Consider the following 26813-nt stretch of genomic DNA (forward strand, 5'->3'; position numbering starts at 1 on the left):
AATGCAAATACCACGTAGAGACGTAGTTAAAGGTCTGTACTTTAAGATTCAATTGCAAAAGTATATAAATTAGTTGTAGAAAGTTGGTAATTAATTAAAAAACCTGAGTACGTAACGAAGGTAGCGTCAAATTCGTTGTCGATGAGAAAGATAGTTATTAATTAATTAATTATAATCAAAACAGCTGGAAATATTATATAGGAAAGTAGTCAAGGGTCTATATTTTCAGATGCAACCGTAAAAGTACATAGATTATTGTTGCAATTTGATAATTCATTAATTTCTCGTGATAGTACAATACAAAGTGAAAAGAGGTTATGTGGAAAAATGTACAAATTTGTTTATTTACAATGTGAGGTCAGAGGCCCCTCCTTGAGGCTCCCCTGATCATTATGCAACTATTTTCAACAATGAAATTGTTTATTTACTGCTTGAAAAAGGCTTTTGAAAGTTTGTTCGATTTATGGACACACAAATGCTAGCGGCTCGTAGCGGTGAAATTAGTAACTAAAATTGTGTCACATACACATTTACGCCATATGGGTGTACAGAATTTATTTTACTACTTCATCCAAAATTCAGCAACAAATAATTATTTACTTACCAGACTCGCAAATGAATCTAAAGACAGGAATGGTATTCACAGAAACATAAGATATCAGTAGATTTTGTACGGATTTATTATCGTATAATGAAATAGTTATAATTGTATATAATTCTAAATTAGATACTGTTACTTTACATAATTCATCTGGTGATTCAAAATAACATGGACCTCTACTTATGTACAGATACAGTGCAATGTATATGCAATAATAATTAATAAACGATTTATATTACAATATCGGTCAACGGACGTTGACTCTACTCAACATACAAAGATACAAACTTCCTGTATACATACACACGACCCATAAAATTTGTATCGCAATTATACCGTGTCGTGTCCTCAAGTGTGTCTTCCGTAATATACAAGCGATCAATATTTTCCTATGTTTTGTAAAGTAAAACTAATATTGTACAACTTTGGAGGAATGTTGTGATGGCATAGCACCAACTTCACTATGAATCAATTAGTCAAACTGCAATGGCACTTTACAAATTAAATAATGTGTCTATAATATATATATATAATATTTATATATTTATATATTTATATAATTTTTTTCTTCATGTAAAACCTACCCAATAACGTAGTAACAATAACAACGGTGGATCGAGCTCTTTAGTTCATCCACTTGCGGCAGTTAGGCGCGCCACATGCGCATGCTATCTTGTGCTGGTCATCTTCAATGTCGAATTTATAGTCGTATGCCAGCTGCAACGCAACAGTACCAATAAATATATGTCCCGGAAAAAGAAATTGAAATTAACTCGAAGCAGTGGCGGATTGAAGGAAAAAAGTGGCAAACGTTCTGGGACATCCATACGTAACAGAATTATAAATAAATTTACGCGCGTGTGGTATGAAAATTATGGAAAACAAATAAAAGAGGGAGGCGATTTCTTCTGGACAGGGGCCCTGGCGCCTAAATCCGCCACTGACTCAAGGATAAAACTTACCTCCTCGCCACGTGAGATTCTTCGCTTTGCAAAGATTATGATTCTAAGATCACGCTCAACCTCAACGATCTCAGCGACACAATTTGGGTTGCAAGAGTGGTTGATGTACCTTGCAAGACCTCCACACAACGTTGCATCGACCACTCTCTCTTCGTCCAACCGGAACATATAAATACCACGATTCTGTAACAAACATCTCCATAGAGCCCTCATCCGCAGTTCAACACCTAACTGCACAAACGTCTCACAGCAAAAGGCACGTACCCTTGCTTCATACTGCTTCTCCCTAGTTTCAGCCAGCTCGGTGCGAATGATCTCCCCGATGTATTCGATGACCATAGTGTGTTTCTCCAGGTCACGAGCAGCGTAAAGCCCCAGTCCTTGTATCTTGGAGCGCGCCAGGTACACGTTATTGCGCCACTCCTGCTTCATCTTCTTGTACTGCGAACTCTTGGAGTGAACGAACTGCTTGGAGTAGGGGCAGGCCACCTCGCCGGCGACTGTCGCAGTCGGTACAAAGGTTGCCCGCGCGGAAGAGCCTGTGCGCTGCGTGTGCGGCCTCTTCCACGGGAGCTGGTTCCGTAGACGCGCCTCCGTTCTCGCGCTGCCGGTGGGATTGATCGCTAATGGTAGCTCTAACAGGGGGTTCCGACCGTACTTGAATCTGTAATCTGTCAAGGTTTCGATGCCTGGAAGACTTTCAAGAACACGAACGACCGCTGGCTCGGTCAGCCCGAACAAATCCTCGCCGGAGACGTAACGCGGGAACAGCTGTACGCTGTGGGTGGATCTTCGTAATTCGGCGAGCGGCTCGAGGATCCGGCTCCAGACAGCGCGTGGCGTGGCGTCACGTAGCTCGACGTCCTCTTGCAGGGGCTCCTGGACCAGCACCCTGAACTCGGGCCGACCGGAGACGTCGTGGATGGAGCAGACGTAGCGGCATCGCTTGTTCGGCCTCCTCATGCTCCAATAGAACCTGACGATCTTGTATCCGACGGGGTATATGTAATTCGGCGTGTGAAAGTTGGCCAGTTGATGGGGGAGTAGCTGTCCAACGCTTAAAAATATTAGGCTCCCGACTCTCAACAGGTGATTGTGCTCCGAGTGATGCATCACGGCTGCGACTTGTCTGTTCTCGTCTCGGTTGACGTACACCCTTCTGTACACGGAAAGCGTCGTCAGTTCGTTATCTTTCTCGTTCTTTTGCACGTGTTGGGCGCAATAGGTACTCTGAAAGTATCGTGAAACGGGCCCCCATGAAGCTTAACGTTTACGGTCGGCGGTCGGACTCGCGATGTTAATGGACGATCGGGTGGTCTTACCTTATTCTTATAAAAAACACAGCCATCTTTAACGGCGCAGCCAAGGTGATACACGTTGGTGCAGCGCATTTTAAAACACTTCACTGTAGCTCCCGGTTTCTCGCAGACGATACAATTTAATACAAGACTATGCTGCAGAGCGGTATCGAGATTCATCAAGGCACCATTTACAGTTTCGTACACATCTTCCGACCAAAGAGCGCAGTTCAAGTGCACCCATTTGTCGACGTCAAAATTAAGTAGCCTAGCGGGGCCGTCCGCAGTACCATCACCTTGACTGTGGCAGAACATGCATCGTCGACTGTCTTCCGTTTTGGCGGGCACTACCGTCACCCCCATACGGAAAAGCATCTGTAAATTCAGAATACACGAACAATAATATACACCCTTGGTGGTTTAAACCCTTCGAGCAATCCAGTAAAAGTTTGTTAGAAAATACGTTGTAAACTTTACACGTTGAAAGGTATAAACCTGGGTATTCTGAGAGTTTTGTGTCATATAATTATACATTCCATAATTATGTTTGTCCGTACCTCCGTGATTTCTTTATCAGTTGGTTTCTTGTACTTCGTGGGAGGTTGCATCGAGCCAACAGTCCAAGTTTTGTACCGTAAGCCTCTCCATACTTTTGCGGGCGGTTGTGGTTCAGTCGATGATTCGTTTGAGGATTCCTCCGCGGCCGGATGTTTCTTCGGCCGTTTCTCTTCCATTGGTTCCTCTTTCGCCTCTGGGATGTCATGTTGCTCTTCCCTCTCTGTTTTTACTTTAATCTCCGGTTCCTTCTCTATATGATCGATCTCCATACTTTCAATGCAATCAACCGACTGTTTCACCATATATTTCTTCCCCTTTTTAAACTCGTCCTCCAATACCTTGGCATCTAGTTTGTGACACAGATGGTCCACTATTGTTGCAGCCTAAGCAGAACAATACATATGTCACTGTTGGAAAAGCTTATAGCTTCGATAATAGTTACCTTATATTGCGTATTCGATGGCGTTCTGTGTATAAGGGCGAATTGCATGTAACAGGCTGCTGAACAGAAACATAATTCGTCGCCAGGCTCTGCTTCCTCCTTACTTAAAAACGGTAAATCCGACACTTTCTTCCTTATTAAGCTATTCAATATCACAACCTCGCAATGACGACAGAATTTGGCAGCGCCATTCAAAATACTTTGTATATCAATTGGAGCTGTGGACGCATTGAAAGGATCGATTATTCAGTTGCAATAGGCACTTTATAGAAATACTTTTTAGGCACATGTCTGAGGAGTTATAATTTTCATTGAAGCAATTAAGATACACACCTCCCTCTTTACCATCTTTTCCCTTGGTTCTATAAAGACCCAATTTCTGACTAGGGGGAGTAGTGGTACGTTCTACTATCTGGTAACCAGTGGGAGGAGCTATATTTAAGATATTAGCCAAATCTTTAAGTACTCCCATTATGTCGTCCGCAGCCTGACTGTTCAAAGTTAATGTAACCGTTACGTTGCCATCTCTCAGAGGTATTGGAGGCGATTTTCCGAGTCTATAGAAAGCCAAGTATAGTATATTAGACACTCTTCTTAGGATAATAACAGAAACTTATATATAACAATTGTGAAAAGTTTGAAAACTATATTTAAAGGGACGTTTCGCGTACCTTGGTATTCCTAGATTCTCTTTGTCCTGCTTAGCCGTATCTTTGACATAAGCGGGTTTAAGCCTGATTGGTATTGGGGAGATTAAAGGTATCACAGGTGACACTCGTTTCAACCAATCTGATTCCTCGTCTGATTCTTCCTCGATCAATCTCAAACCTGGGAAACGGTGGATGAATTCCGGAATAACGCATTCAGGCGAAGATGAGCTGACTATCGTATCAGGAGAATCGACATCTCGGTTTGCTGACAAAGAATTCTCCTTCTTCTCGTCCGCTGAAAATTGAACACTCGTGTTATTAAACGTTTCGCTGCGCAGGGAGGCGAAATGGAAACAGCGGAACGCTTACAATCATCCAATTTGAGGGGTGGAAATTCTTGATCGTAGAAGCCTCTCTGGGTAGAAGCAGGTTGTTGGGGTGGTAAAGGTTCCAATTCACCAAATGGCTGTGTGTTGTAGTGGTCAGACACACCCGGCAACGTAGCTGAGCCGTACGAACCCACTAAATCTCCCGTCCTGGTGTTATAATCCTTCTGACTCCCAATTTTGGTCAAATCGCCCGATCCGAAGATGGGGCACACGCCGTAATTCTTGCCTAGGAGGGGTTCTAATACTGCCATCGGTTGAAGCTGTCGCAATTGTGTCATTAAATTGTCAATAAACGTGTCATAATCCTCGTCCAAGCGGGACACTTTCCTAGGACGCTTCTTCTGAGGTGCTGCCGCCGCGTCTTTTCCCTGGCTTTGTTTTCGTTTCTGTTGATATTGTCGCCTTTTCAACTTCTTGAGATCTAGAACCAGAACGAAATACCGTTAAGTGTTATACTATATATTTAAATGCAATACAGCCCAGGGGGATGTTCAATTGTATTCCACGTACCAGTTTTGTCGTCAATCGATCCGTCTATAAGCTCCTCTTTGGCAGTAAGAAAGTCTTTGGTATCGGTTAATTGGGTAGGTGTACCACTAGATAGAACTTCATCAAGAACTTCCTTTTTGACTTCCACTAAAGGCACTGTGTGTTGTGCATTCGCACCCTGTGACGCCTGGGCTTGGTGACCCACAGTATGAGACACCGTATGAGGCACTGATGGCGGTATTGTGTTAACATGTGGGGATTGTTGCTGGGTCGGAACAATGGATTTCGGAATTAATGGTATCTGGGGTTGTTGAGCTGGCTGTGTCTGTGGTTGGGCGGTCGTGACACTCGTCAGAATCTGTGTCACTGGGACAGTATTGGATACTTGTTGTGTCGCGGGCTGTACATTTTTACCAGCTACCGTTGTCATTACAGGTTTCGTTTGCGGCATAGCTCGCGAGACAGCCATAGGAGCTGGCACGCATTGTTGCTGAACTGGGACACTGTTGCTAATTACACAATCGTTCACAGATTTCACTTGCGGTTGGGCGCTGATCAATTCTTGTTTTATAGGAGTCGTCGGTTCGGAGGTTTTCGTGGTTAGCGATGGTACTAGCTTGGTCACCGTGGTTGTCAGTTGTTGATTCCCTTGAGTACAGACAGGAGCAGTCTTCACAGGTTGCTGCGCCGTCAGCTGTTGCTTCGCGAAGCTGTCGACCATACGTTGCTGTGACAAAACTGGCGCAGAGGTTGACAATGGCGGAGGTGGTTTCGGGGGTTCTTCTTTGGTCGGTGGACTTTGCACCTTCAAGGGTGTCACTGACTGTGATAGAAACGACGTTTCCCTGTTAAGAACTTGCTTATTGCTGGAGACTTTAGGTGTCGGGACTTCGTTCAGAAGAGGCGGCAAGACGGAGAACGGAGTCGGTGGCACGGGTCTTGCCAATTGCGCCTCTAGCGACGGTACTAGTGGCAGACTAGGGCCTTGAGAAGAACTTGAAGACAAAGTGGTCGTTGCGCATGCAGTGTTCTGTAGTAATTGCTTCAACAGTACATTCTGCGACTCCTCCATCCTATGCGAACCGGTAGTAGCCTTGCTTATGTCTAATTCGGATCTCACGGTCGGAGGTTTCTCAAGCACGGATTGCGGTTTGCAGTTCGATTCTTCCGGCTCCTTTTTCGTGGGTGTACTTTGGGCGAGTCTCTCAAGGTCAGCGTTTTTATTATCCAATGACAAATGACCGGGTGGCTTGTACTGACTCTGTCCAGATGTAAGCTGAGAATGTAAAAGTGTCGGTGTTTGAGACAAGGTGGATTGCAATATACTAGTAGTGACGTTGATGCTATTGGTACTAGTTGTGACTATAGGGGGTACGATAGTTCTGACACACTGCATGGATGTTGTGACTGTGGTCGACGTAGCGTTAACGACAACACGAGAAGCTGCCGCTGAGCAACCTGAGCTAACTTGCAGTATCGCTTGAAGACTCTGGGTGCGTTGCACGGAAGTTGCCATAACGGAGCTCAATAGATTACTCGCCTGGGTAGGTGCAGTGTTCGCCCGATGACCAGCAATGGTGGATTTCGCCGAGTTTGTCCCAGCTAACATGGCGTTTAGCATCGCGTTTGATGTGATCGAAATTCCTGAATTCGTCGGCGGTCTGGGGGTAATCACAGATGATGTTTGTAGAGAAAGATTACTGCTAGGTTGCGGCTGTATTCCACTGGAAGTGACTCGTAAAAATGGGTCCGAAGGCGTGACTTTACACAAAGTAGAAACAACGCTTACTGTAGAATTTGTACTTTCTTTTGTATGCGGAGTATAACTAGTCGTCGTAGCCTCTAGATCGGCCTTGCTTGCCGACGTAGGATGAGAGCCGGTCATGCACGTTTGCAGCCGAACGTTCGTATTACTATGCAGATTATTTACAGGGTTTGGAGAAGACGTGCTCGTCGTGGAGAGTATGTTCCCTACTTTTGGGCCCGTGATCGCTGAGGATACCATAGTAACGATAGCGGTTTGATTCATAGTTGTACAATTTTGCGAATGGTTGCTCTGCAAGGAGGACAGCAACGTTCTTAACTGGTGCGAAACATTGGCGACGTTTGACGTTAATTCAGTAGGTTTTGATAACGGAGAGAGATGAGGTACCGTTGTCGTACACTTTTGCAGCTGCGCTATAGTGCTCACTACCAACGGAGCGCTTTGAGCCGGAATTGGCGAGCTCTTCTTCGGCGCAGGTTCTACAGGCGGTGGACTTGTTTTCTGTGGCTTTGGTCCTTTGCTTTCATTCGACAAAAGGTGTTCGCTATCCGAATGCTCTTGCTCTAGATCCATCAGGGAATCTTGGAGAATATTCAAAGGCAATGTGTCTAAAGGTGTCGGCAACTCATACAGCATACTCGACTTTCTAGATCTGTCTTCCTGGAGGATTTCGCTATTGGCCATTTCTGGTTTAGACGATATTATATTATGCAGCATATCTAATATATCATCGGAGGATTCTTCCATCATGCCCTTCTCTTCGTTAAGACAGTGCTGTACATACGGCTTGCTTGCTTCGATGTCTGCGCACAATTCGTCGTGCTTCCTTTCTTTTTGAGGTATGCTCATGTTACTGCTGTCTGTGAGGCTCGGTTCAATTTCCTTTGGCTTATTGTTCATCCTTTGCGCTTCAGAGGTTGTCACACTCTCGTCTTTGCTCTCGTTCTCGACCGGCTCAGAGTCGTTCTCTAAAATATTCACCAACGATAGATCATCCGTGACGGGCGATATCCTCTTCAGCGAAACAGTATCTGTTTTATTGTCCGCGTGAGAATTCTCCCTCCTTATGGTATTTTCGGCAGGATTGTGAATCGCTTCAAGCATGCTCTCCAATTCATCAGTCGTGTTCAAAGGATCGCTTTTCTTATCATCCAGTAATGTTGGTTCCTGACCTACGTTTGAACTTGTCGCAACATTCCCCCTTAATGAATCCACGTTGTTCTCGTCCAGACTCTTCCCCGTGTGATCTATCTCATCCTTGTCGTTCTTTGCCTTACCAGCTTTCTCGAAGATCTCTACTTGGTTCTCTTTTGTTACCACTATCGAATTACTAACATTCTCCTTTTTAGGCAGATCGGGTATGGACATTTTTGGCGTAGACAGCGTGACGGACGTTGGCTGCACGGTCAGAACTAATTTCGTAGGATTGTTTCGCGTGTCCATTGCACTTGTAGTAATATTCTGTATAAAACTTGTATACTCATTGTGTACATTAGGCACTGATGATGAGATCTTGTCCGAACTTGTCACTTGATGTCTAGACATATCTACGCTTGGCAAGCTGATCTTCGATAGTGGCTCCGCCTTCAACGTGTTCTGCAGTGAGCTAACTTTGATGTTCTCCAAAGCTGTCTGGCTTAATTTGGCAGCGATTTTCGCGTCCGCGACGATGCTCGCCATGGTCGACGGCAGGTGTTTCTTATTGTTGAAAGAAGTAGACATCGTGTCTTTTGTTATGCTTAAGGTCGTAAATATCGGGGTTGATTTAACAGCAGTGTCTGCCGCTACTGATGCATTGGTAGTCGTGGTAGCTGTATTTACATTGTCGGTACTAATATTTGTACTTCCAGGAGTAGAAGATAAGGGAACTGTCGATCTGCACGCGGACGACACCGCGACATTCGCGTGATGCACGCTTGACGGTAGAGTTTGATTGTACAGTACTTTGTCAGGGAACACAAACGACGTGGGGCTTCTATTTTGCTTTGATTCTTTCTGCGATTTTGATTGATCTTCAGCGACGCTCTCCGCGACAGTGTTTTCCTTCGATGGCTCAGAAACAGGAGCAGCATCCATTTTCTCGGCTTCTTCTGTGCACGACTCTTTAGACAGATTATCCTCGGGTGACTTCGTACTAGGATCAATGATTACCACTTCAGACTCACTGACGAAGGACACCATCAGATCTTGCTCCGGTGATTGGTCCATGTACGATCCAGGCGAACGATCCACGTGAAGCTCTTCCTGATCAGGCGATTCGGGTGTATCGGTGACCGCGACCAACCTCTTCCCGGACTGCAAAGTTCTTACTATGTCCAACCTCAGGCCCTTCTTATTTCTCGCATGGGATGGTACCAAGTCTTCATCGCTGAGGATTGGCTCGTCGGTCTGAGATTCGGGATTTTCAATTTCTAATATCTGGACTAAATCGTGGCCCTGGCTACCTTCGTTCACCAGCGCGTGGCAGAGAGAATCATTGCTATCCGCGGATAAATCCACAACCATTCCAGGCTCGAACAACACGTACTCTTCCTGCATGTCGCCTTCCAGTGTTCCCGATATCACGTCAACGAGTTCCGAGTCTCCGAACTGATCTATCACCGTGATATCGTCGCTGTCCCTTTGCGCCGTGGAACTCAACGTTACCTCCGTGTTCACTATAGTTTTATCGTCATCGTAATCGGTGGTGTCAGGGATCGGTTCCATTTTGCTACTCGGGCTCCCCAAAGTTAGCGGCCCGTTGTCAGACAACGACGTCGCTTGCTTCGCTTCTATAGTAGTCGGCGGTGTTTGTGGCGGTGTGTGCGAGTCATCGTCGAAGTCATTGTAGTCCGCGCACACCAGAGAGTTAATTTTCGACTGCGGTATGCCAGTTTTCCTGTGCACCACCACAGAGGTATTGGGTTTCTCGTCCATGTTCAAAAGATGCGATTCCGAGGTTTTCCCTTTACTGGTCTCCGCTTTCGTCGACCACATAGGAGAGCCACCTCTGAGTCCAAGTTTAAAATATCCAAATCGCCCGAAGCCACCGTTTGCGAAGGGTAGAGGATTCAATGGATTATGTGGATTGCCTCCGCCCCTATTCGTGTGATCCGACGAGGGTGCTTGCTCTTGCGGGAGAGACTGTTGTTGGTGCTGATGCTGTTGATCACTGGACACTGAGATATTGCTTGAGCTTTGAGCTGTGTAAGAACCGTGCGGCGTATGAGGTGTGTGCGGCGTCCTTGGAGTTCCTGGATTCTCCACGCTCTGTGGTCGATCTGGCATTGCTGGACTGTTACCAGTGGACTGTCTTCTCTGCATCTGCATGGGGGATCCGCCAACCATTGGACTCCTTGGCATAGGAGAACTGGGTGGTTGGGACGTTGGCGGGTGATGTGTGTTGTTCAACTGATGCTGCAGCATCGGTGACGTCGAAGGATGATTACGAGACATCGGACTGGGTGGCTGGTACTGCGCTATCATTGGTGAGTTAGGTGGATGTGTGTGAATCCTGTTCGCGTTCATCGGACTAGGAGGCTGAGAAGTTTGGCTCAATTGTTGCTGAAGCATGGGTGAGCCCATCGTTTGCTGGACCATGGGACTGCGAGGCATAGGCGAACTCGGTGGTTGTCCGTAAGTCTGCTGAATTTGTTGATGAAGCTGGGGGCTCGGCGAGTTGGCGGGTTGGGAGACCATCGGTGAACTCGGTGGTTTCTGCATCGTATGTTGCTGCTGAGATTGCTGCTGCTGCTGCTGTTGCATTTGCAAGAACTGTTGTCTCTGCTGTTGCGCTATTTGCTGTTGCTGTTGCTGCTGTAACATCTGCTGTCTCTGCTGCGCCATTTGCAGCGTGCGCTGAGTTATCGCGTTCTGTCCGTCCTGAAGGATTCCAGTGTTCTCGTGCTGTTGCTGAATGATCTGTTGCCGCTGAAGCATCTGCTGATGTTGTTGGTTCATCAGAGTCTGCTGCGTGGGCTGAGGGCTTCCCAGAGGAGAACGTTGCCCGTATACGATCCCTCCTTGCAGCTGCATCCTGGGCCTCTGTCCAGGTTCTCCTACAGCGGGTGGACGGACGAAACGTTGAGTGAGACTGTGAACTCTAACTCCTTGATCGCCGATGATCTGTTGCGTGGCGCGTGTGTCTGGTGTAAATGCGCCTGGACTCGTCGCGAGCCTGCCAGTAATAATCGCCCGATGTTGCGGGGACGTCATCCGAGTAGCCGAGGGACCGCACATCCCAGGTGACGGCATTGCACCGGGGCTGAAAGGACTCTCTTCATTCTGTGAATGTGGAGTTCCAATTCTCGGGGACTGTTGCATATTGTGAGGCGACATTGTCCCTGGATTCCCTGACTGTGGATTACCAGGACTGTGTTGCAGCAAAGGTGGATTGGGACTGTGCTGGATGATGGGAGTTGCCGGTGAATGCTGTATCATACTTGTGGGGACGTTTCCAGGGCCTGGGCTTTGAGAAACGACCGCAGCAGGACTGTGCATCGGCGACTGTTGAGACGGAGACATCAACGGCGAGCACGGCTCGCTGCTCTGTTGCTGCGGCTGCCGTTGCTGCTGTTTGCTATGATACTCCTGTATCAGCATCCCGTGCTGGCGGGTCTGCTTGCGACTCGCGTCCAGGTGCTTCTGCAATATCGCCTGCTCGCTGGATATACGTTGCAGCTCCGTCGCATCGTTCTCCGTTAACTCGTTCCCGGACTTTCGTAGCTGTCGCTGTTTACTATTGAGGGACTGTAAAATTACGAGGGAATTTAACTGTAATGAATCTCCACCGTGCGAAACTATAAAAACGAAAACACCGCAACATAAAAACATTCTATCCTTACTTTTCGTATTTTACGCAGCTTTTGTACCTCAGTTTCGTAACACTTCAGTTGCTGTGTCAACACTTGATGCTGATGATTCAGCCACTGCTCGTACTGTATTTGCGCTTGACGATCCTGCTCGCTCGTAATAGTCTCCGGCGGTGTAGGTGGAGCAGGAATCTGGGAGATATTGAACGTGGCAACCCTCGCTGTGACAAATAGAGGTATATTAAGCAGTGCATTACTTATTAAACGGTCGCTAGTTGATAATGATGTTTGCGAAACTGACGTTCAGGTGGTGTTTGCGTAGCAATCGGTTGCCTTGGCACTTGGGCTGCTAGCTTTGATGCGTCCGGCACCGTTTGCTGCCAACTGGTACCTGGAGCGGATGGTGGTCTTGGTGTACAAGGTGGCCTAATTACAGGAACTCCTCCAGGTACTGATGTAATTCCTTGTGGAGGAGAAGCAAGAGGTGCAGAACCCAAAACGTCTGCTCTAAATCTTTCAAACTCACTGTCGCTAAGAAGAGGTCCTCCGGAGTTTGTATTATCACTCTGCTGCTGTTGTTGCTGCTGCTGTTGCTGTTGTTGTTGCTGCTGCTGTTTCTCTTGTTCACGTTTCTCTTGTTCCAGCAGTTCCTCCAGCAACAATGGTTGTTCCTGTGAAAATGACTACTGACAGCTTATCTAACTTTCAACCATTTAATAGGATATTATGAATTCAAATAGAGAAAGAAATATATTTGCCTTTGGAATGTCTAATTTATATATTACAATCTTACAGTATTACATATTGAAACAAAGCACACCGATCATTCTAACTAACGAAAGAATACGAGCATGCAAGTGTCTTATCTTTACATTTTCATTAAAACTCATAACATAAATATCAGTTAGACAAAAATAATGATGTAGAAATAGAAACGCAAAGTGGACCTTTTTAACTGTTTTTAAGCAAATATCAATGATACATATAGTATATGACAAAGCCTAACGTTTTCCTTATCGATTACATGCATGCGCACGTCAGAATGCAACGTATTTTCTTAAGGGTTTCATCAAATGTGGTGACTGCCAAACAAAACGCATTGCAATTGGAACGACTGAGTAATATTCAGACTTCTTTAAGCGCTATATTAGAATCATTGGTATCATAAGAAAGAATCTTCTAACAGAATATAGATGTATCTTGCATTTACAAATAGCGCAGTAACGATCAATTAAAGTATAAATAAATGTGTTGATGCACAGAGAGCGCATCTCAGCAATGCTCGAATATGTAAAGTTGCAACCGGTAATTGAATTGTAAGTAGAGGGAAAAGAATAGTGCGGAAGTACTGAAAACAATCAGGAAGGCAATCTCTGATTCTTAGTGTATCGTTGCAGGTGATACTTTGTGCTGAATGCTGTAAATTCCCCAAGTCTTGCTCACCTGCAGAAGCAAGGGCCTTCGGTGAGGGTGAGGTGTCATTGCGGGGGTACCAGTATGTACCACGGGGGTCATTGGTGGGCCCGCCACCGGTACTGGGTGCCCTATATGGACCGGGGGCCGCGTCATACCCCGCCCACCTGGGCACAGCCCCATCTAGACATGCACCAACACCAATGCATTGCAAACACCCAGGCCAAAACACCATTTTACCAGCCAATACTCTTATATTAAATAAATTACTTGCCTACACCTACGTTCATAGCAAATTCGAGATCTCCTGTGCTCACTCGGTTATACTATCATAAACAGAACTCGACACCTTGTATCACACAGTTACGTAACTTCAAAATGCTACAAAGTTACAGGATTAACAGATCACCCGGCGTTAAATACTACGCCCGCGTGATCATTCGTATACGCACGTATAAATTCGTACTTAGCCAAGATATATTGCTAAACGTGTTACAGAAATGTACGTCTACATATAAAAACTTGTACGCGATACGTTGCGATTGGTATTCATGTCTGCCACGGTGAATTGGGTTTAACAACTTGTGTTATGTACTTCGCGAAGCGTTTATCACTCGTCAGACTGCGAGAAATTTAGTCTCTCATTGTTAGAGGAGAAAATGTGTTAGATGTAATTGCGTAAAAATACTCAAGATTAAAGCGATGCAAAAGTTTCAAAACATCAAGAATATATGTGACGTGTACAAACCTGTATAGGTCCGGGATAAGGGGGTGGTGGTCCAGGATATGGAGGCGGTGGCGGCGGCGGCGGTGGCGCGAGCGGCATACGCGGGCCGATCATGTGATTCACGGCAACCACTCTGCCAGCCACGTTTGGCACGCCTGCTACTCTCATACTCAGAGCACGTTGCTGTTGTGACACTGGAATAACAGAACACGGTGAAAAAGCTGCACTTGATCATTTAATTACAACTGTCGACGATGTGCTTACCTTGGATATGCGTTTGTGGTATTCTTTGAGGATGTCCAGGGAACGTGGACGGATAACTGACCGTAACGGTGTTGGTCGACGTAACAACGCCAACCGCGCCATTCAGCGACACTAGGCGTGTTCCTGGAGGCACAGGTCTGCCCATCGCCGCTGCTTGCTGCACGTGCTGGTGCATCTGCTGCTGCACGGCAACAGCCTGAGCATGCGTTTGCGGCAAAATTGCGGATGGTTGCTGCGGGGTTTGCGATGTTACTGTAATAGGTGGCACAGCTTGCGGTTGCGTTGGAGCATTAGATGTTTCTGTCGGCGCTTGTACGGTAGTCGTCGTAGACGTGTCGCTGATATCAGTGTGCACCGCACTTGCTGCGCTCAGGTCCGCCGATTTCCTCTCCTCATCCTTAACTTCTTTCTTCTGCTTCTCTTCCTTTGTCTCTACTTCAACTTGCTCCAAGTCTAAATCGAGTATATTTGTCTTCTCGCCACCGGTTATGTTATCTAGTTCGGGATCGGCATATTCCAAGATATTGAAATCTGCTCCCATTTCGGCTGTAATGAAACAAGGTTTGAAGGTTACAGTTGTATTCCAAATTGAGAGATAGATGAGACTCGTGTCCTATGGAATAAAATAGTTCATTTACCAAGCAGCTCGTCATCGTCATCGCCTAGGTCTCCTAATATTGCACTCACGCCCTCGACCTCAACCATTGGTGCTCCCTCTTGTTCTAATTTCTCAAGCTCTGCAGTGACATTGTCCGGAATCTCTGAAGGTTCAGAAGGACTGACAGTAGCTTCACTAACTGTTGTTGGTATAAGAGGCGCTCTCACCATCCCCTGCGAACTTAACATTCTAATTCCTTGATTCAAGTTATCCTGCGGCGTTCGCACTATGTGTTGCCCCATAGTTTGTCCTTGATTGGGATCTGTAAAGATCACGAGTAGTCTCAGTAATCAAGTAGCCATTGATTTTTACATAACATGAAACGCTCGCATACCTGAAAACCTTTGTTGTTGCAAGACATCATAGGGTTCTGCGATAGAAGTCCTTGCAGTCGGCATACGCGCTTGCAAGGCCTGGTTTGCTTGAAAGTGTTGTTGAGGTATCGCCGCAGCTACCTGCGGTCTTTGCAAAAGCATTCTGGTTCGTGGATCTATGTTCTGCACCCTGGCATCTACATTTCCCGCTACAGGATGCCTCGCAGTTATTCCTGTAACAACAATAACATATCTATACATATACGTTAATAAATTAATAAAAAAAAAGTGGCGAGCACGTACCGATTTGATTCCTTATCAAAACATTCGGTTGAATAGGCATCCTGGGTCTAACGATACCAGGGGGAAGAGGATGCCTGAAAGTACCTTCGCCAGTATTACTTGCTGCTTGAGAATGTTGCGTGAGTTGCACGTGGCCTGCGTCAAATTGTTGCTGATTGTTTTCAGAGTTGTTCTGACCATCTGGAAATCAATACAACCACGTAGTATATTTTAAGTCCTGCGATCGTTTTAATGCTTAACGAGCAATGTACCTTGATTCCACGCGGGGTTCACGGGTTCCAGCTTTTTAGTAAACTGCTGTCTTTGCAAGAGGTCGCGCAACTGTCTAGTCACTTCTGGCTGTTGATTGAACACTTCAGGCGGCTGCGGCTCTTGTCGGGATTCTGGCCTTGGTGAGGAATAATTTGAAGCAGGAGAGGGTGTGGGTGGTTGGCTACTATATGGATCAGGTGTACGAGACGGTGCATATACGTGAGTAGCGGGGCGAGTAGAGGGAGCATTAAACATAGGCCGTGGTGTACCTGGGGGCTGGGGGAACACATCGCTTCTGGGAGACGTGGAATACGAAGGTGTGCCAGATATTTGTAACCTGGGTGTTTGGGAGCCTTGGGAGTAAGCCTCGGTATTGTCGAAACGTTGAAAATGGTCCTGAGATTGCGAGGAGGCTGGAGACTGCGGAAAATCATGGGGAGATTGCGGGGCTTGCGGTGAGAACGGGGAGGGCGGTTGCGTGAAGTTATTTGGCATCCCAGGCCTAACCACAGTTCCAACTGGGCGCGTCAGCGCTGCACAGGGTTGATTAGGTAATCGTGGTATACCCTGATGTGGACTTTGAGGCGCTAATCCTCGGGTGACTTTTACAGGAGGAGCCGCAAATGTGTTACGCGATCCGGGAGATGGTGACGCTAGAGGTCCCATATGATTTCCATCCTAGAAAATAATTGTTACAGAGTATTTTTAATGGGGTGTGTTAAATTTTATGTTACAGTGACCCTGGTAAGGCTCTTACCTGTGCCGTGGAGACTTGTAATTGTGCTGTTAATCCTGTAGTATTGTCAGGGTTTATTTGAGTTGTATTGTCTTCACTTATTTGTCTATGAACTCTGGCAATAGCTGCTAAGGGATATTGAAAAGGTGAATGCAAAATCTAAGTTGATGTTAAGCTACATGTATGTAATCGAATGTTCTGGACATACCATGCACGCGTTGTTCTTGAATAACTTGCTGCTGTATCTGTGCTTGCTGCTGGCGCAGTGCTTGCAACTGTTTCCACTGACGTTCTTGTTCAGCTTCTCTGCTCGAACGATCTCTATTGGAAAGTCTCTCTTGCTCCTGTTAAAAACAATTCTATTAGAACTAAGAAACCGACTGTAACGGAAGATCATTATATCCTTGCAGCCACTGTCATTAGAACACATAGTAAGAATTATCAAATAGCAGTTGCATATCTTTACTTTTAATTGAAGAATATAATGATCTCTTTTTCTTTGAAGCAATGTAAAGAATATACAATAAGGCAAATTGACAGTCAGCCAAAAGTGTACTTTAAGTTTTAACATTCAGGTAACCAATAGCATATTACTAAATTAATATAATTAGCGAGATCTTAATATTCCGGTGTGTGCAACACTGTTATAATAATAACCAGCCACCATCTAGAATAAACAGTTTGTAATCAAAGGTTCGTTTAAAAGGGAAACCTCTTTTACCACACAGAACACCCATAAACATTCAGTTTAGATTAATTTATGGTAGTCTTCATGCATTGTATCACCAAACATGGAAAAGTATGTACTTCGTACCGTTTCAGTACGCGAGCAAGATAACGCTCTGTTACACATAAACTGAATAAAATAAGAAGAATATATTTCGCAACTTCGTTATGTTGGTAAACATATGTGCAATATCTTGCACAACTTATGTTTAGTAATTATTCGTTATTTCAACCACGTTGTTAGCAATCAAAGTTTCCGGCTATGTTATCGAGTATTAATTAACAGTAGTAAGTTACTATTTAGCGGCAACACTATAAGTACAACGAGTACAACAGTCTGTGGTACTAAAAGACACAAAAGCTGCTGAAAATGTAAAAAGCAACAAAAGTTAGTTAAACTAACTAAAATACATGGCTGTAAATGGGAAACAATGTGCTACATTGCAACAAACATCTACCAGTAACTCATAGTACAATCCATAGAAAGCGATAATACTTATTTGAGGACCACGGGATGGAGGAAATGTCGTATTTGTTCAAAAAACATTTGGAACATCAAGGATCAGGAATAAATAAAAAAAATGTGCTACCAGTTGCCTTCAACATGCCACATACAATGTAATAATTTACGCAAATAAAAGATATATGGTACCATAGTCCAGCATAGTATATGGTCATCTAATAAGGATATGTGTATATATATAGTGAAGTGTGCCTGACGAATCTAAATGAAATATCAAATAAAGATAATACATTTTAATGTATGCAAAGGCAACATGAAATCAATCGATCATTACAGAAAACCAACGGTCTGAAACACCATCTGTTATACCACGAACACGTTAGAATAGGGTACAAGCTATTTTCGAGGTACCTAGTGTTTCAGATCTTTGGTAGGAAGAACTAAGCTATGATTTTGAATCGTTGCAAGACACTGAACTACATGAAAGTATGATAATTTCTAATGTTTCTGTTCTAAAAACGGATAAAGGACAACTAAATGTTGATCAGACACGTGGCACAAGGCAAGACACTAGAGGCACAGAATAGGTGGCTCACCATAGCCGGGGACTGTACAGGTACAGTGTGAATAATTGCAGTGGGTGGCGGATCGTAGTGCTCCTGGCTGAGGGAAGGGAGGGTGCGCATGATTTCAGATGGGGTGAGCACTCTAATCTGGTGGTCTACCGAGGATAATTGGCGTACAGGACCTACCCCCACCATAACGTTGGCAGTGGGGGACGCCTGAGAAATGCTCAGACTGTTAGCAATTGTACTGGTACTGATCGTAATGTGAGCAGGTGTAGGACGTTGCTGGGATGGTGGTGACGTTTGATGCTGCCCTTCACCGGCGCCCGTGTTGCAGTAAGAAGAAGAAGAAGAAGCAGTTGCTGATGTGCAAGGCGTGGCTGGCGACTGAGCTACTCTAGCCTGGCTACCGGTTATCTCTTGGTGTGCCAGGCTGTTAATGGAATTTATAGAATTCACAGAGCTGGGCCTGGGTGAAGAAGAAGGGGTCGTGGATGTTGGAGAAGGACTCGGGGAAGTAGATGTTAGCTGCTTCTGCGGTCCCTGCACCGCACACACCTCCGCATGATGATTACTGCTAGCTGTAGATACTGTCACTCCTGTCGCGGACACAGTCATTCCATTCTTTTCCTGTGACTTTTCACTGCCCACCGAGGTCAAAAGTCCGATCTGCCTTTGGTTGGAGGCCATAGCTACTACTGGAGAAACTTGAGCTGATGTCATAGTTGTGACAGGTTTGGTGATGATGGTAGGTGCACTTGTTGCAGTGACTGGGGTCGTGCTTGGTATATCCTTGGATATCTGTCGGTTCAAGGGGTGCCTCGTTCACACACTTACGTTATAGTATTCATGGCTTACATATTTCCAAAATACATCATACAAGGTAATAGTGTAAATTAAATTCTCCAAAGGATTCTAAGGAACTTCCAAGGGATGCTATTTAGGGGGAGACTAGACTTAGACTTGATAGTCCTAAAGTATAAAATTAGCATCTACACTTCTAATGAAATATATGATTTTGGAAGTATGGAGTTTGTTAGAGAAACGCTTCAAATTGATGTCGAATCGTAAATATGCTTCTGTACGTGGGTAATTAAATAATGCGGTAACATTCACGATGATGATTGACGAGCCGGCACAGTACGTCGTATGTAAAATTCATGTGTAGTCGTGTGCTTTAACGTGGCGTATAATAATCCGGGGAAATATCTCGTAAATGAAAATTAACGTATTCATCAGTTCTTGAAAGTTCGTGTCTATACTTTATCTGGTTTCTCGAAATGTATAAGATAATTGAAAACCCTTAACAGCTTCAAGAATAGATATCGGACATAAAGGACAAGCTGTTAGTTCGACCTGTGTGTTAGCACAAGACATCTTTGAAGATGAAAATGGATACATATCACATAAAAGATTCACGCTTTCTCTAGCACTTATATTACTACTAAGGCCTGCAGAAACTATTCCTACCTGTTGAGTTTTTTTCATACGAATCGCGGCTCTGTTATCCCGCGCAAGTGTTAGATAGGGAGCCTTCTTGTCGTTGGGTAACGCGCGCCACTTCTTCAATATTTGTTTGCATCTTTCTGACCAGGCTTAAATAATACAGTTCAGTGTACGATTTAGTTAAATGAAACTTGTATACAAATTGAATGGACTGATATATCGATTGCCATACATACCTGGGTACTCATTTTTCCATTCTGGATGATTAATATTTGCATAGAGCACAGAGGATATAGTTGCCCCTGTACCCAGAGCTTCGTCGGCTTCCATTTTAAGATTACTTCTTTGGTTGTATGAGATTGTAGTACTGCCTGTTGATGTGGTGCCCTCGTCATCAGGATTAACCCACGGACTCGGTGGTTCAGAGAAAGCAGGACTAAATTGTGGGCTACTATATAGCGGAAAGTTGACGAGTGTCAATTAAAGAGGATATTACAGTTTTTACTTTATATTATGTATAAACGCGAACATACTTGCTGTACTCCGAATGATATGGGGATGGCGGTGGAAAACTCATCGGAGAATTTAAGTTCGATTGACCAACGGGAGGCAGGGTGCCAGGTACTTGAGGTCTTGGTATGGGCATCGTTGTTTGTATACCTGAATATGCGAGATCCATTATAATAACATACATATATTTTATATCGCATCTATATAGTTTAGAGATTAAATATTTACCAGGATGAGGCGAAGGAGATACAAGGGGTGTCGTCGTAGACGACGGAAGTGGAGCTTGAGCTTGAACAGGAAACACTGACGATTCCTGTGATTCTTGAGATTCATCGGTCAGGACTCCTTTGAATATTTCTTCGATATCTTTACTATCCATATTCGGTAATCCTGAAACGTATAAATAGTAGTTTGTATAGAATTCGTTATACAGAACAAAGACAAACAGTAGTAGCTTGTGAAATGTACCTGTATCTCTGACCATTGATTCCAGGTTGAAATGTGGACTAAGAATGTCCGTTAGTTCGTCTTTAGTAGTCCCTGGTGTGTCATCCAATTCATCTAATGCTTCGCTGGCTTTAGCTAGATCCTCATCTGGTTCATTCATGATAGTATTCACAAGGTCACTATCAAGTAAGTCACCCGAGATCGGTAAGATGTCACCAAGGGCTTCCGTATCGCTACCGTCGTCGTCCATAATTTCTTCCCGCTTTATAGGAGGTTCCGAAGGCGCTTTCTCTTCTTCTTTCTCTTGCTTAGCTTTAACTTGCTCCATCGCTTTCAGTTCGTCCTGAGATAGTTGAATAGTATCTGCGTTCCCAGATACATTTCGTTCGCTATCCGATTCGCTGCTACTCTCCAGTTCCTTGTCTTTGGTAGTGTCCATAAGATCCTTGCCAAAGAATGCCTCTTGCATATAGAGAGGAAAACATTCAGAAAGTTTTGTCTTTGGTTTTCTTCTCTGCGGTTTCCTGCGCGGCTTGTCGTCTGTCACACTAACTGTCGAGTCGGACGGCTTCTCAGGATCCCCTTCTTCCTCTTTGTCTTTGCGAGTGCCTCTTAGTCTGACGATAAAACCTCCGATGCCTAACTTCTGCAAGTTACGCTGACGCTTGCGTCTTAAAATCGGTATCCCATTCTCGGTCGTGTAAATACTAAAACCTTCCGGCGGTGGCTGATCGCCACGAGGTGTCCACACCATGCCTTCTTTGAGTACCTCTGTGGGTTCGTCCTTTATATCTACTAAATCCATTTTCCCTCCGTTTTCTTCTAGAGAATTGTCTAAACTGCCGCCGGCTACTACGGATTCTATCGTAGCCATTATATCGGCCTCCTTATCGATCAAAGGGTGCAGTTTTCTTCTTTTCTTTCTCGTCTGCTGGTGCTCGGATGTCAATGATTTTATGTGATTCATGCCAGCTTCGGATAAGTAGACACCATCAACCAAGTACTGTTGAGGGGAGGGTTTATACAATTCCGGACTGCGTGATGTTGGGGGTGGAGAACGGGGATACTTATTTGGTTGTGGTTTAGGTTGGCTGCATATAAGATGCGGTGGCGGGACGTCCCTTGGTCGACAAAGTATACAAATATAGCCTTCTTCCGCGCATTTCTCTGCTTCCACTTCGCTCTTAATTGCGTCGCACACACAATGCAACCACCTTTCGCACTGAATGCATTGTATTATTAGATCCCCTTCATTGTATGCTTCTTGACAAGATATGCAGGCAGTGTGGGACGCACAGGGGCCACACTGTGTATAATTTTTCTGCCAGCTACTATTGAATCCTGGATCGTTCGAACCGCACGTTTGGCAGTGCGCACACCACTTGCACTTCCAAGTACCGTGAGGCACGTAATCCAACGGTGGGTCCATGCAGTAAATATGATAACTGATATCACAGTCATCGCATAAAATCAGACGACCCTCGTCATTCCTTTCGCCGCATCCTTCGCATACTGTACAATCAAGGCACCGCCAACCCTTCTGTAATATTACTTTAGTAACTTTGACATTAGCGCAATAAGGGTGATAACATTGACCGCATTGTGCGCAGGCAATTAAACACCCCTCTTGGTCAGTGCCAATTGCACCACACATCACACAAATGTCTTGGGTCAATACGAATTTATCTTTTGCAGAACATAATACAAGTCTATTCTCAATGCCTGGTTCATCTTCCTTTGAAAATGAGTCCGACATTGGCCTCTGAAATAGTAGAAACATTAATCGTAAAGATGATTTATAATTATTTTATCGCGAGTAAAGAACAAGGGACCATTAGAATAAAGTGTATACCTGTAATCCTACGCCAGGTACTCCGAAGATACCTCTCATCTTTGCCTTGGGCCCTCTTTTCCTACCAAATTCTGTCATCTTTTGCCGCTTTTGATATCCAAGTTTACCGATTCCTTTCGGTCGGCCGATTATCCCCCCTCCGAGTCCCAGTCTCTTCTTTGCGATCTTAGACGCACAGAACGGTTTCCCTTTCCCAAGACCTATAGAATACAGTGCTTCTTCTGATCCTCCTTGATAATCAAATTCTGACGAGTCTCCATCACCATATAAACTTTCTTGCGACGCACTTAAACTTAAATCCCCACCATACTCATCCATATTATCTTTCCTTTTTACAAGTGCCATATTTTTGCAGTGTAGACAAACATATTCATAGTCAGGTTTAGCTTCCTTACGGTGTTGGTAGGTTAATGGATCAGCCTCAGGGTCACAGGTACCATGAACAAACTTTTTACATGCACTACATTGAACCATCTCTCTATACGCGGCAGCCCGATATGCCTTTCTACAAAGGGGACACGAAAAACCTTTGTTCCTTTGTTGGTAACACGAATCACATACGGTGTAATGGGAATGCCACCGTGATGATAGACCAGCGCCTGGTGTACGCGAACCACAGTCTGTACATACACGGCAGCACTTACACTTCCAACCATATTTAGGTATAGATGTAACAATCGGTCGTAAACAACTAGGATGATACGCTTTTTCACAACGTTCACACAACATTACTTTTGAAACATCTTCTGGTTGACGACACACTTGACATACTCTGCAAGATACACATTGCCAGCCAGCCCGTACACCAGGCAGAAGTGCCAAACCGACACAACTGCCATGGTAGTGTTGGCCACAGATGGAACACATTACTAGGTTGGAAACATCCCCCATTCCACAGCATTGCATACAAGTAACATCACCGCTCACTAAAATAAGATAGTACGCGAAATATGTACACCAAGTTATTCAGTCGAGACGGAACTATAGACGTATGAACATTACGTAGAACTTACACAAAAGTGGAACCTGTCCCAGGTGCTGGCTGCAAAATAGGGACAAGCTTTTCGTATCCTGGAAACAACTCGAGGCTGCAGCGCATGGTAAATGAAAATAACGATTGCACGATGCCACCTGCGTGTAAGGACAATATTGTGACAATCCATCGTGTTCCGGTATGTAATAATAAGAATCTAGTAGAAATGGGCGCTCACTTTGCAAGGAATTCCAGCTCCATAATGAGAACAATAAGCACATCGCCTTGACGAAGCCTGTACTATCGCTGGGCTTAGCATTTCTGTTGTTAATTCTTGGGTACCGCTTGACCACACAGCGCAAGATTGATGAACGTAATAGTGCCCAGTCGATTCAAATAATGTTCCTATTTCAGGTTCCTCTGAATACCCAACGATAGTTAATTCCTCCACTGGTTCCGTAAAATTTGTTAGACTAGTATTCCTAAAAGAGACAGTTTCATCGCAATGATATTAATAAGCAACATTATCTGAAATGCAGAGACTAGAATTTAAACAATACCTGCACTTAGCTAGACTCTTTTGCCTACGGCAAGTCACAGCACCAGGACCTGCTGCACGTGGACTTTTGTCTCCAGTAGATATATCAACAAGATGGTCAGTTGTCTCGTCACGATTGGTTGATTTTTCCGGGGTAAAACCTTCGGGGCAGGTAAATCTCAATAATTCGCCCTGACCTAGTTGACTTCGTTCACCCAAATTACACAAAGCACATACTTTTCCTGGCCTAGACACATAAACAGCGTATTACAATTATATTCTATTACAAAGTACAGAGGTAAAATACTAAATATCCTTGCCACTGTTCCGGAAAATATGGTGGTTCTTCTGGTGCCGGCATGCATCTCTCGTTGTTAGATGACTCTCCGTCAGGAGTAGTATCTTCGCCGAGGCGAAGAGGACTCGGGGATTCCGAATGTGTATCGTCATCCTTACTTTTAGTACGACGTGGTACGCCCCTTGCATATCCGAGACTGAATAAGAATACATCGATGTACAATCGTTAAAGACTTCTCGAAATGGTATTATAGGAGGTCGTATGTAGTTCTTCTCGCGTTTCGCTTTGATATATACACGTAATACTAACCCTTTGCCTCTAGTACTTCCTCTTCCGAAAGGTCTGCGAGTACCTCCGCCACGTGTAATTCCAGGTGGCCGTTCTTTTCTAGGTCTACCCGGACCCCGCCTAATGTTTAAAGGTTTCCCTCCGGGAAGTGGAAATTTCTGGTACCGTAAAGGATCATGAAAAGCTTCATCTGGGGTTACTGTAAGAGAAACAAACTTTTGTGCTTCCTCTGAAATAATATACAATTTTTACAATAATATTCTATATTGCAAATAATTATCGAACAGAGACTGATGTGCATCGTGAATATTGGTACGGCGACCGAGATGCGTGTACTTACTGTTACCAGGAGTTGTTGGTGCAGGGCCAAGCAATTGATCTGAATTTGCTGGAGAAACAGGAATTCCTGTTGTTTCCTCATCTTCGTCTTCGCCGTCGGAAGCTTCATCTAATTCCATTTCTTCCTCACCCTCAAGACGCTCTTCATCATCCATGGCACCTCTGCTAGACCTGAGTTGCTATGTAATCCTGGTTACATGGAAAAGATATTAATGTGCCTCGACCTCTCGAAAAGTTCACCATGTTTGTATAAAACAAAGTTAACATCAGTCTACCAAACTTCCTATCAGGATTATAGCATATCAAACTTTTATCAATTACATTAAATTTCAGTCTTTAAACTTTCTTCAGCATGTACACGTATCGGCATTAAATTCAAATTTAGGCTTTGCACGTTAAATTAAATGGTTTTAAAGCGCCATAGATTTTGGTAGAGTAGACTTTAGATGTTGAAGATATTAACACATATTGGTGATTATTAACATACAACATGAAAATTTAATAAAATTCGGAACATATAATTAAAAAAACTCAAGTAATATAGATTGATTTTGACCTTGACTGCATTTTTAAGTATTACATGTCATGCTTTTAGAATATGTAAAATAAAACACTATATATTTCCACTGATATAAGATTTTGCAGATGCCAAAACTGATTGAGTAAATGAATTGCAATTAGCTCTACAACTTCTCTCTTAAGATTAAACACATCTCTTTCAATACAATAAACATACTTTGCAAATACTATGGAATGGCACCAAATACGAATTCCTGGTACCCCAGAAACTTTTGACCCCCGGTAAATGAAAATTTCAATTAATTTTCGCGGCTAGTAACGTTCGAGATCTAAGCTTCCAGTTAACGAAAAAGCACTTTCGAAGCTGGTATACTTTGGTCACAGTCGATCAACTTTTGCAAAATACGAATCGCGACGTCGAACGCCGCGCGCCATCGACCCGCCGAGGATCAAACAAAAATATTCAGCGAATGAAAATTCACGATCCCAGTAAAATTCACTACGTACGATCCGTGTAGAAACGGTGTGCAAAACACACCGATTGTTCCTTGCGTGTCAATTCTTATTTCCGCGGTAGTATTATAAATCCCCATGGCAATGCAATCTTTTGCATTAAAAAATCGGTTTCCCTTAAAACAGCGTTTCGTTGATAATGAAAACACCGACTCGTGTATATCGGCCCGAACTCACATAGCTTTTAATCTCTTTAGAGTATAGAGCTCAGCCAGCTACAGCAGGATGGCGTGCCGCTCGGCAATCGGCGGTCATTCCACAGTGGGGAAAACCGAGGCACTATGATCACCGAAAAACGCCACTTTTCATCACCGACGGAATCACAGATAGTCCTTGTCACCACGGGCTGTATCACCACATACGAGGCATCGTCTCCCCGTTGAATTGCCGCGTGCACAACGAACTTACGCTAAATAAGGTGGAGGAGAATTTTGTTGGCACGGCCTTTACGGCGACAGTACGCCATTGCTATGTCAGAGTTTGCAGGCTATAAACATACCCGGGGCCGCCCGTAACCACGCCGGATCACGTACCTTCCAGTTACTGTTGTCTCCTTAGCAGTTTCATGGCGGCTTTGCACGCGGAATTATCGGGATCCTCGGTGAAATTCGCACGGCTCATCCAAGTAAACATCTTGTAGTAACAGAAAAAAATGTCACAAGCTGCTTGAACGGAAGAGTACGCAACTGACGAAGCGCTAAAGTCACGGAGTCCGGATGTCGGA

The 26813-nt window shown here is 44.5% G+C and overlaps 1 protein-coding gene across 14 annotated transcripts; it reads right to left on the reverse strand.

The window, feature by feature from the left end:
• Positions 1-658: 658 nt before the first annotated feature.
• LOC143373903 (uncharacterized) lies at positions 659-26786 on the reverse strand. Of its 14 annotated transcripts, none has more exons than XM_076821545.1 (36): positions 26623-26786; positions 26267-26498; positions 25059-25246; positions 24740-24947; positions 24453-24626; positions 24155-24379; positions 23833-24076; positions 23635-23752; positions 22622-23547; positions 20791-22531; positions 20551-20712; positions 20346-20472; positions 20049-20263; positions 19837-19961; positions 18397-19167; positions 16820-16955; positions 16633-16736; positions 15875-16553; positions 15624-15803; positions 15341-15553; positions 14987-15268; positions 14349-14894; positions 14106-14278; positions 13388-13540; positions 12246-12627; positions 11978-12165; positions 5411-11882; positions 4881-5321; positions 4533-4806; positions 4195-4418; positions 3862-4079; positions 3419-3802; positions 2886-3236; positions 1828-2793; positions 1564-1746; positions 659-1318 (listed from the first exon to the last, which is right to left on the reverse strand). In XM_076821545.1, exons 3-36 carry the CDS (start codon positions 25210-25212, stop codon positions 1226-1228), a joined length of 17832 nt encoding a protein of 5943 aa, XP_076677660.1. In that variant the 5' UTR covers positions 25213-25246; positions 26267-26498; positions 26623-26786; the 3' UTR covers positions 659-1225. The 14 variants fall into 14 exon arrangements, with proteins under 14 accessions (XP_076677660.1, XP_076677661.1, XP_076677668.1 ...); XM_076821546.1 differs by having other exon boundaries at positions 26589-26786; XM_076821553.1 differs by lacking the exon at positions 26267-26498 and having other exon boundaries at positions 12246-12335; positions 12471-12627; positions 16633-16739; positions 18925-19167; positions 26623-26785.
• Positions 26787-26813: the final 27 nt, after the last annotated feature.

This window comes from Andrena cerasifolii, chromosome 10 (genome assembly GCF_050908995.1).
Source record: "Andrena cerasifolii isolate SP2316 chromosome 10, iyAndCera1_principal, whole genome shotgun sequence".
NCBI classification, from domain to species: Eukaryota; Metazoa; Arthropoda; class Insecta; order Hymenoptera; family Andrenidae; genus Andrena; species Andrena cerasifolii.

Excerpts from the sequence above, each read along its gene's own strand:
- LOC143373903 (XM_076821544.1), bottom strand. The coding sequence starts at position 25,212 with ATGGATGATGAAGAGCGTCTTGAGGGTGAGGAAGAAATGGAATTAGAT. Across the intron at positions 12,628-13,387 it reads GAAGGCCCTTGCTTCTGCAG|TCATTTTCACAGGAACAACC; the intron begins GTGAGCAAGACT and ends AGCTGTCAGTAG. Across the intron at positions 4,419-4,532 it reads GAGAATCTAGGAATACCAAG|ACTCGGAAAATCGCCTCCAA; the intron begins GTACGCGAAACG and ends GGCTTTCTATAG.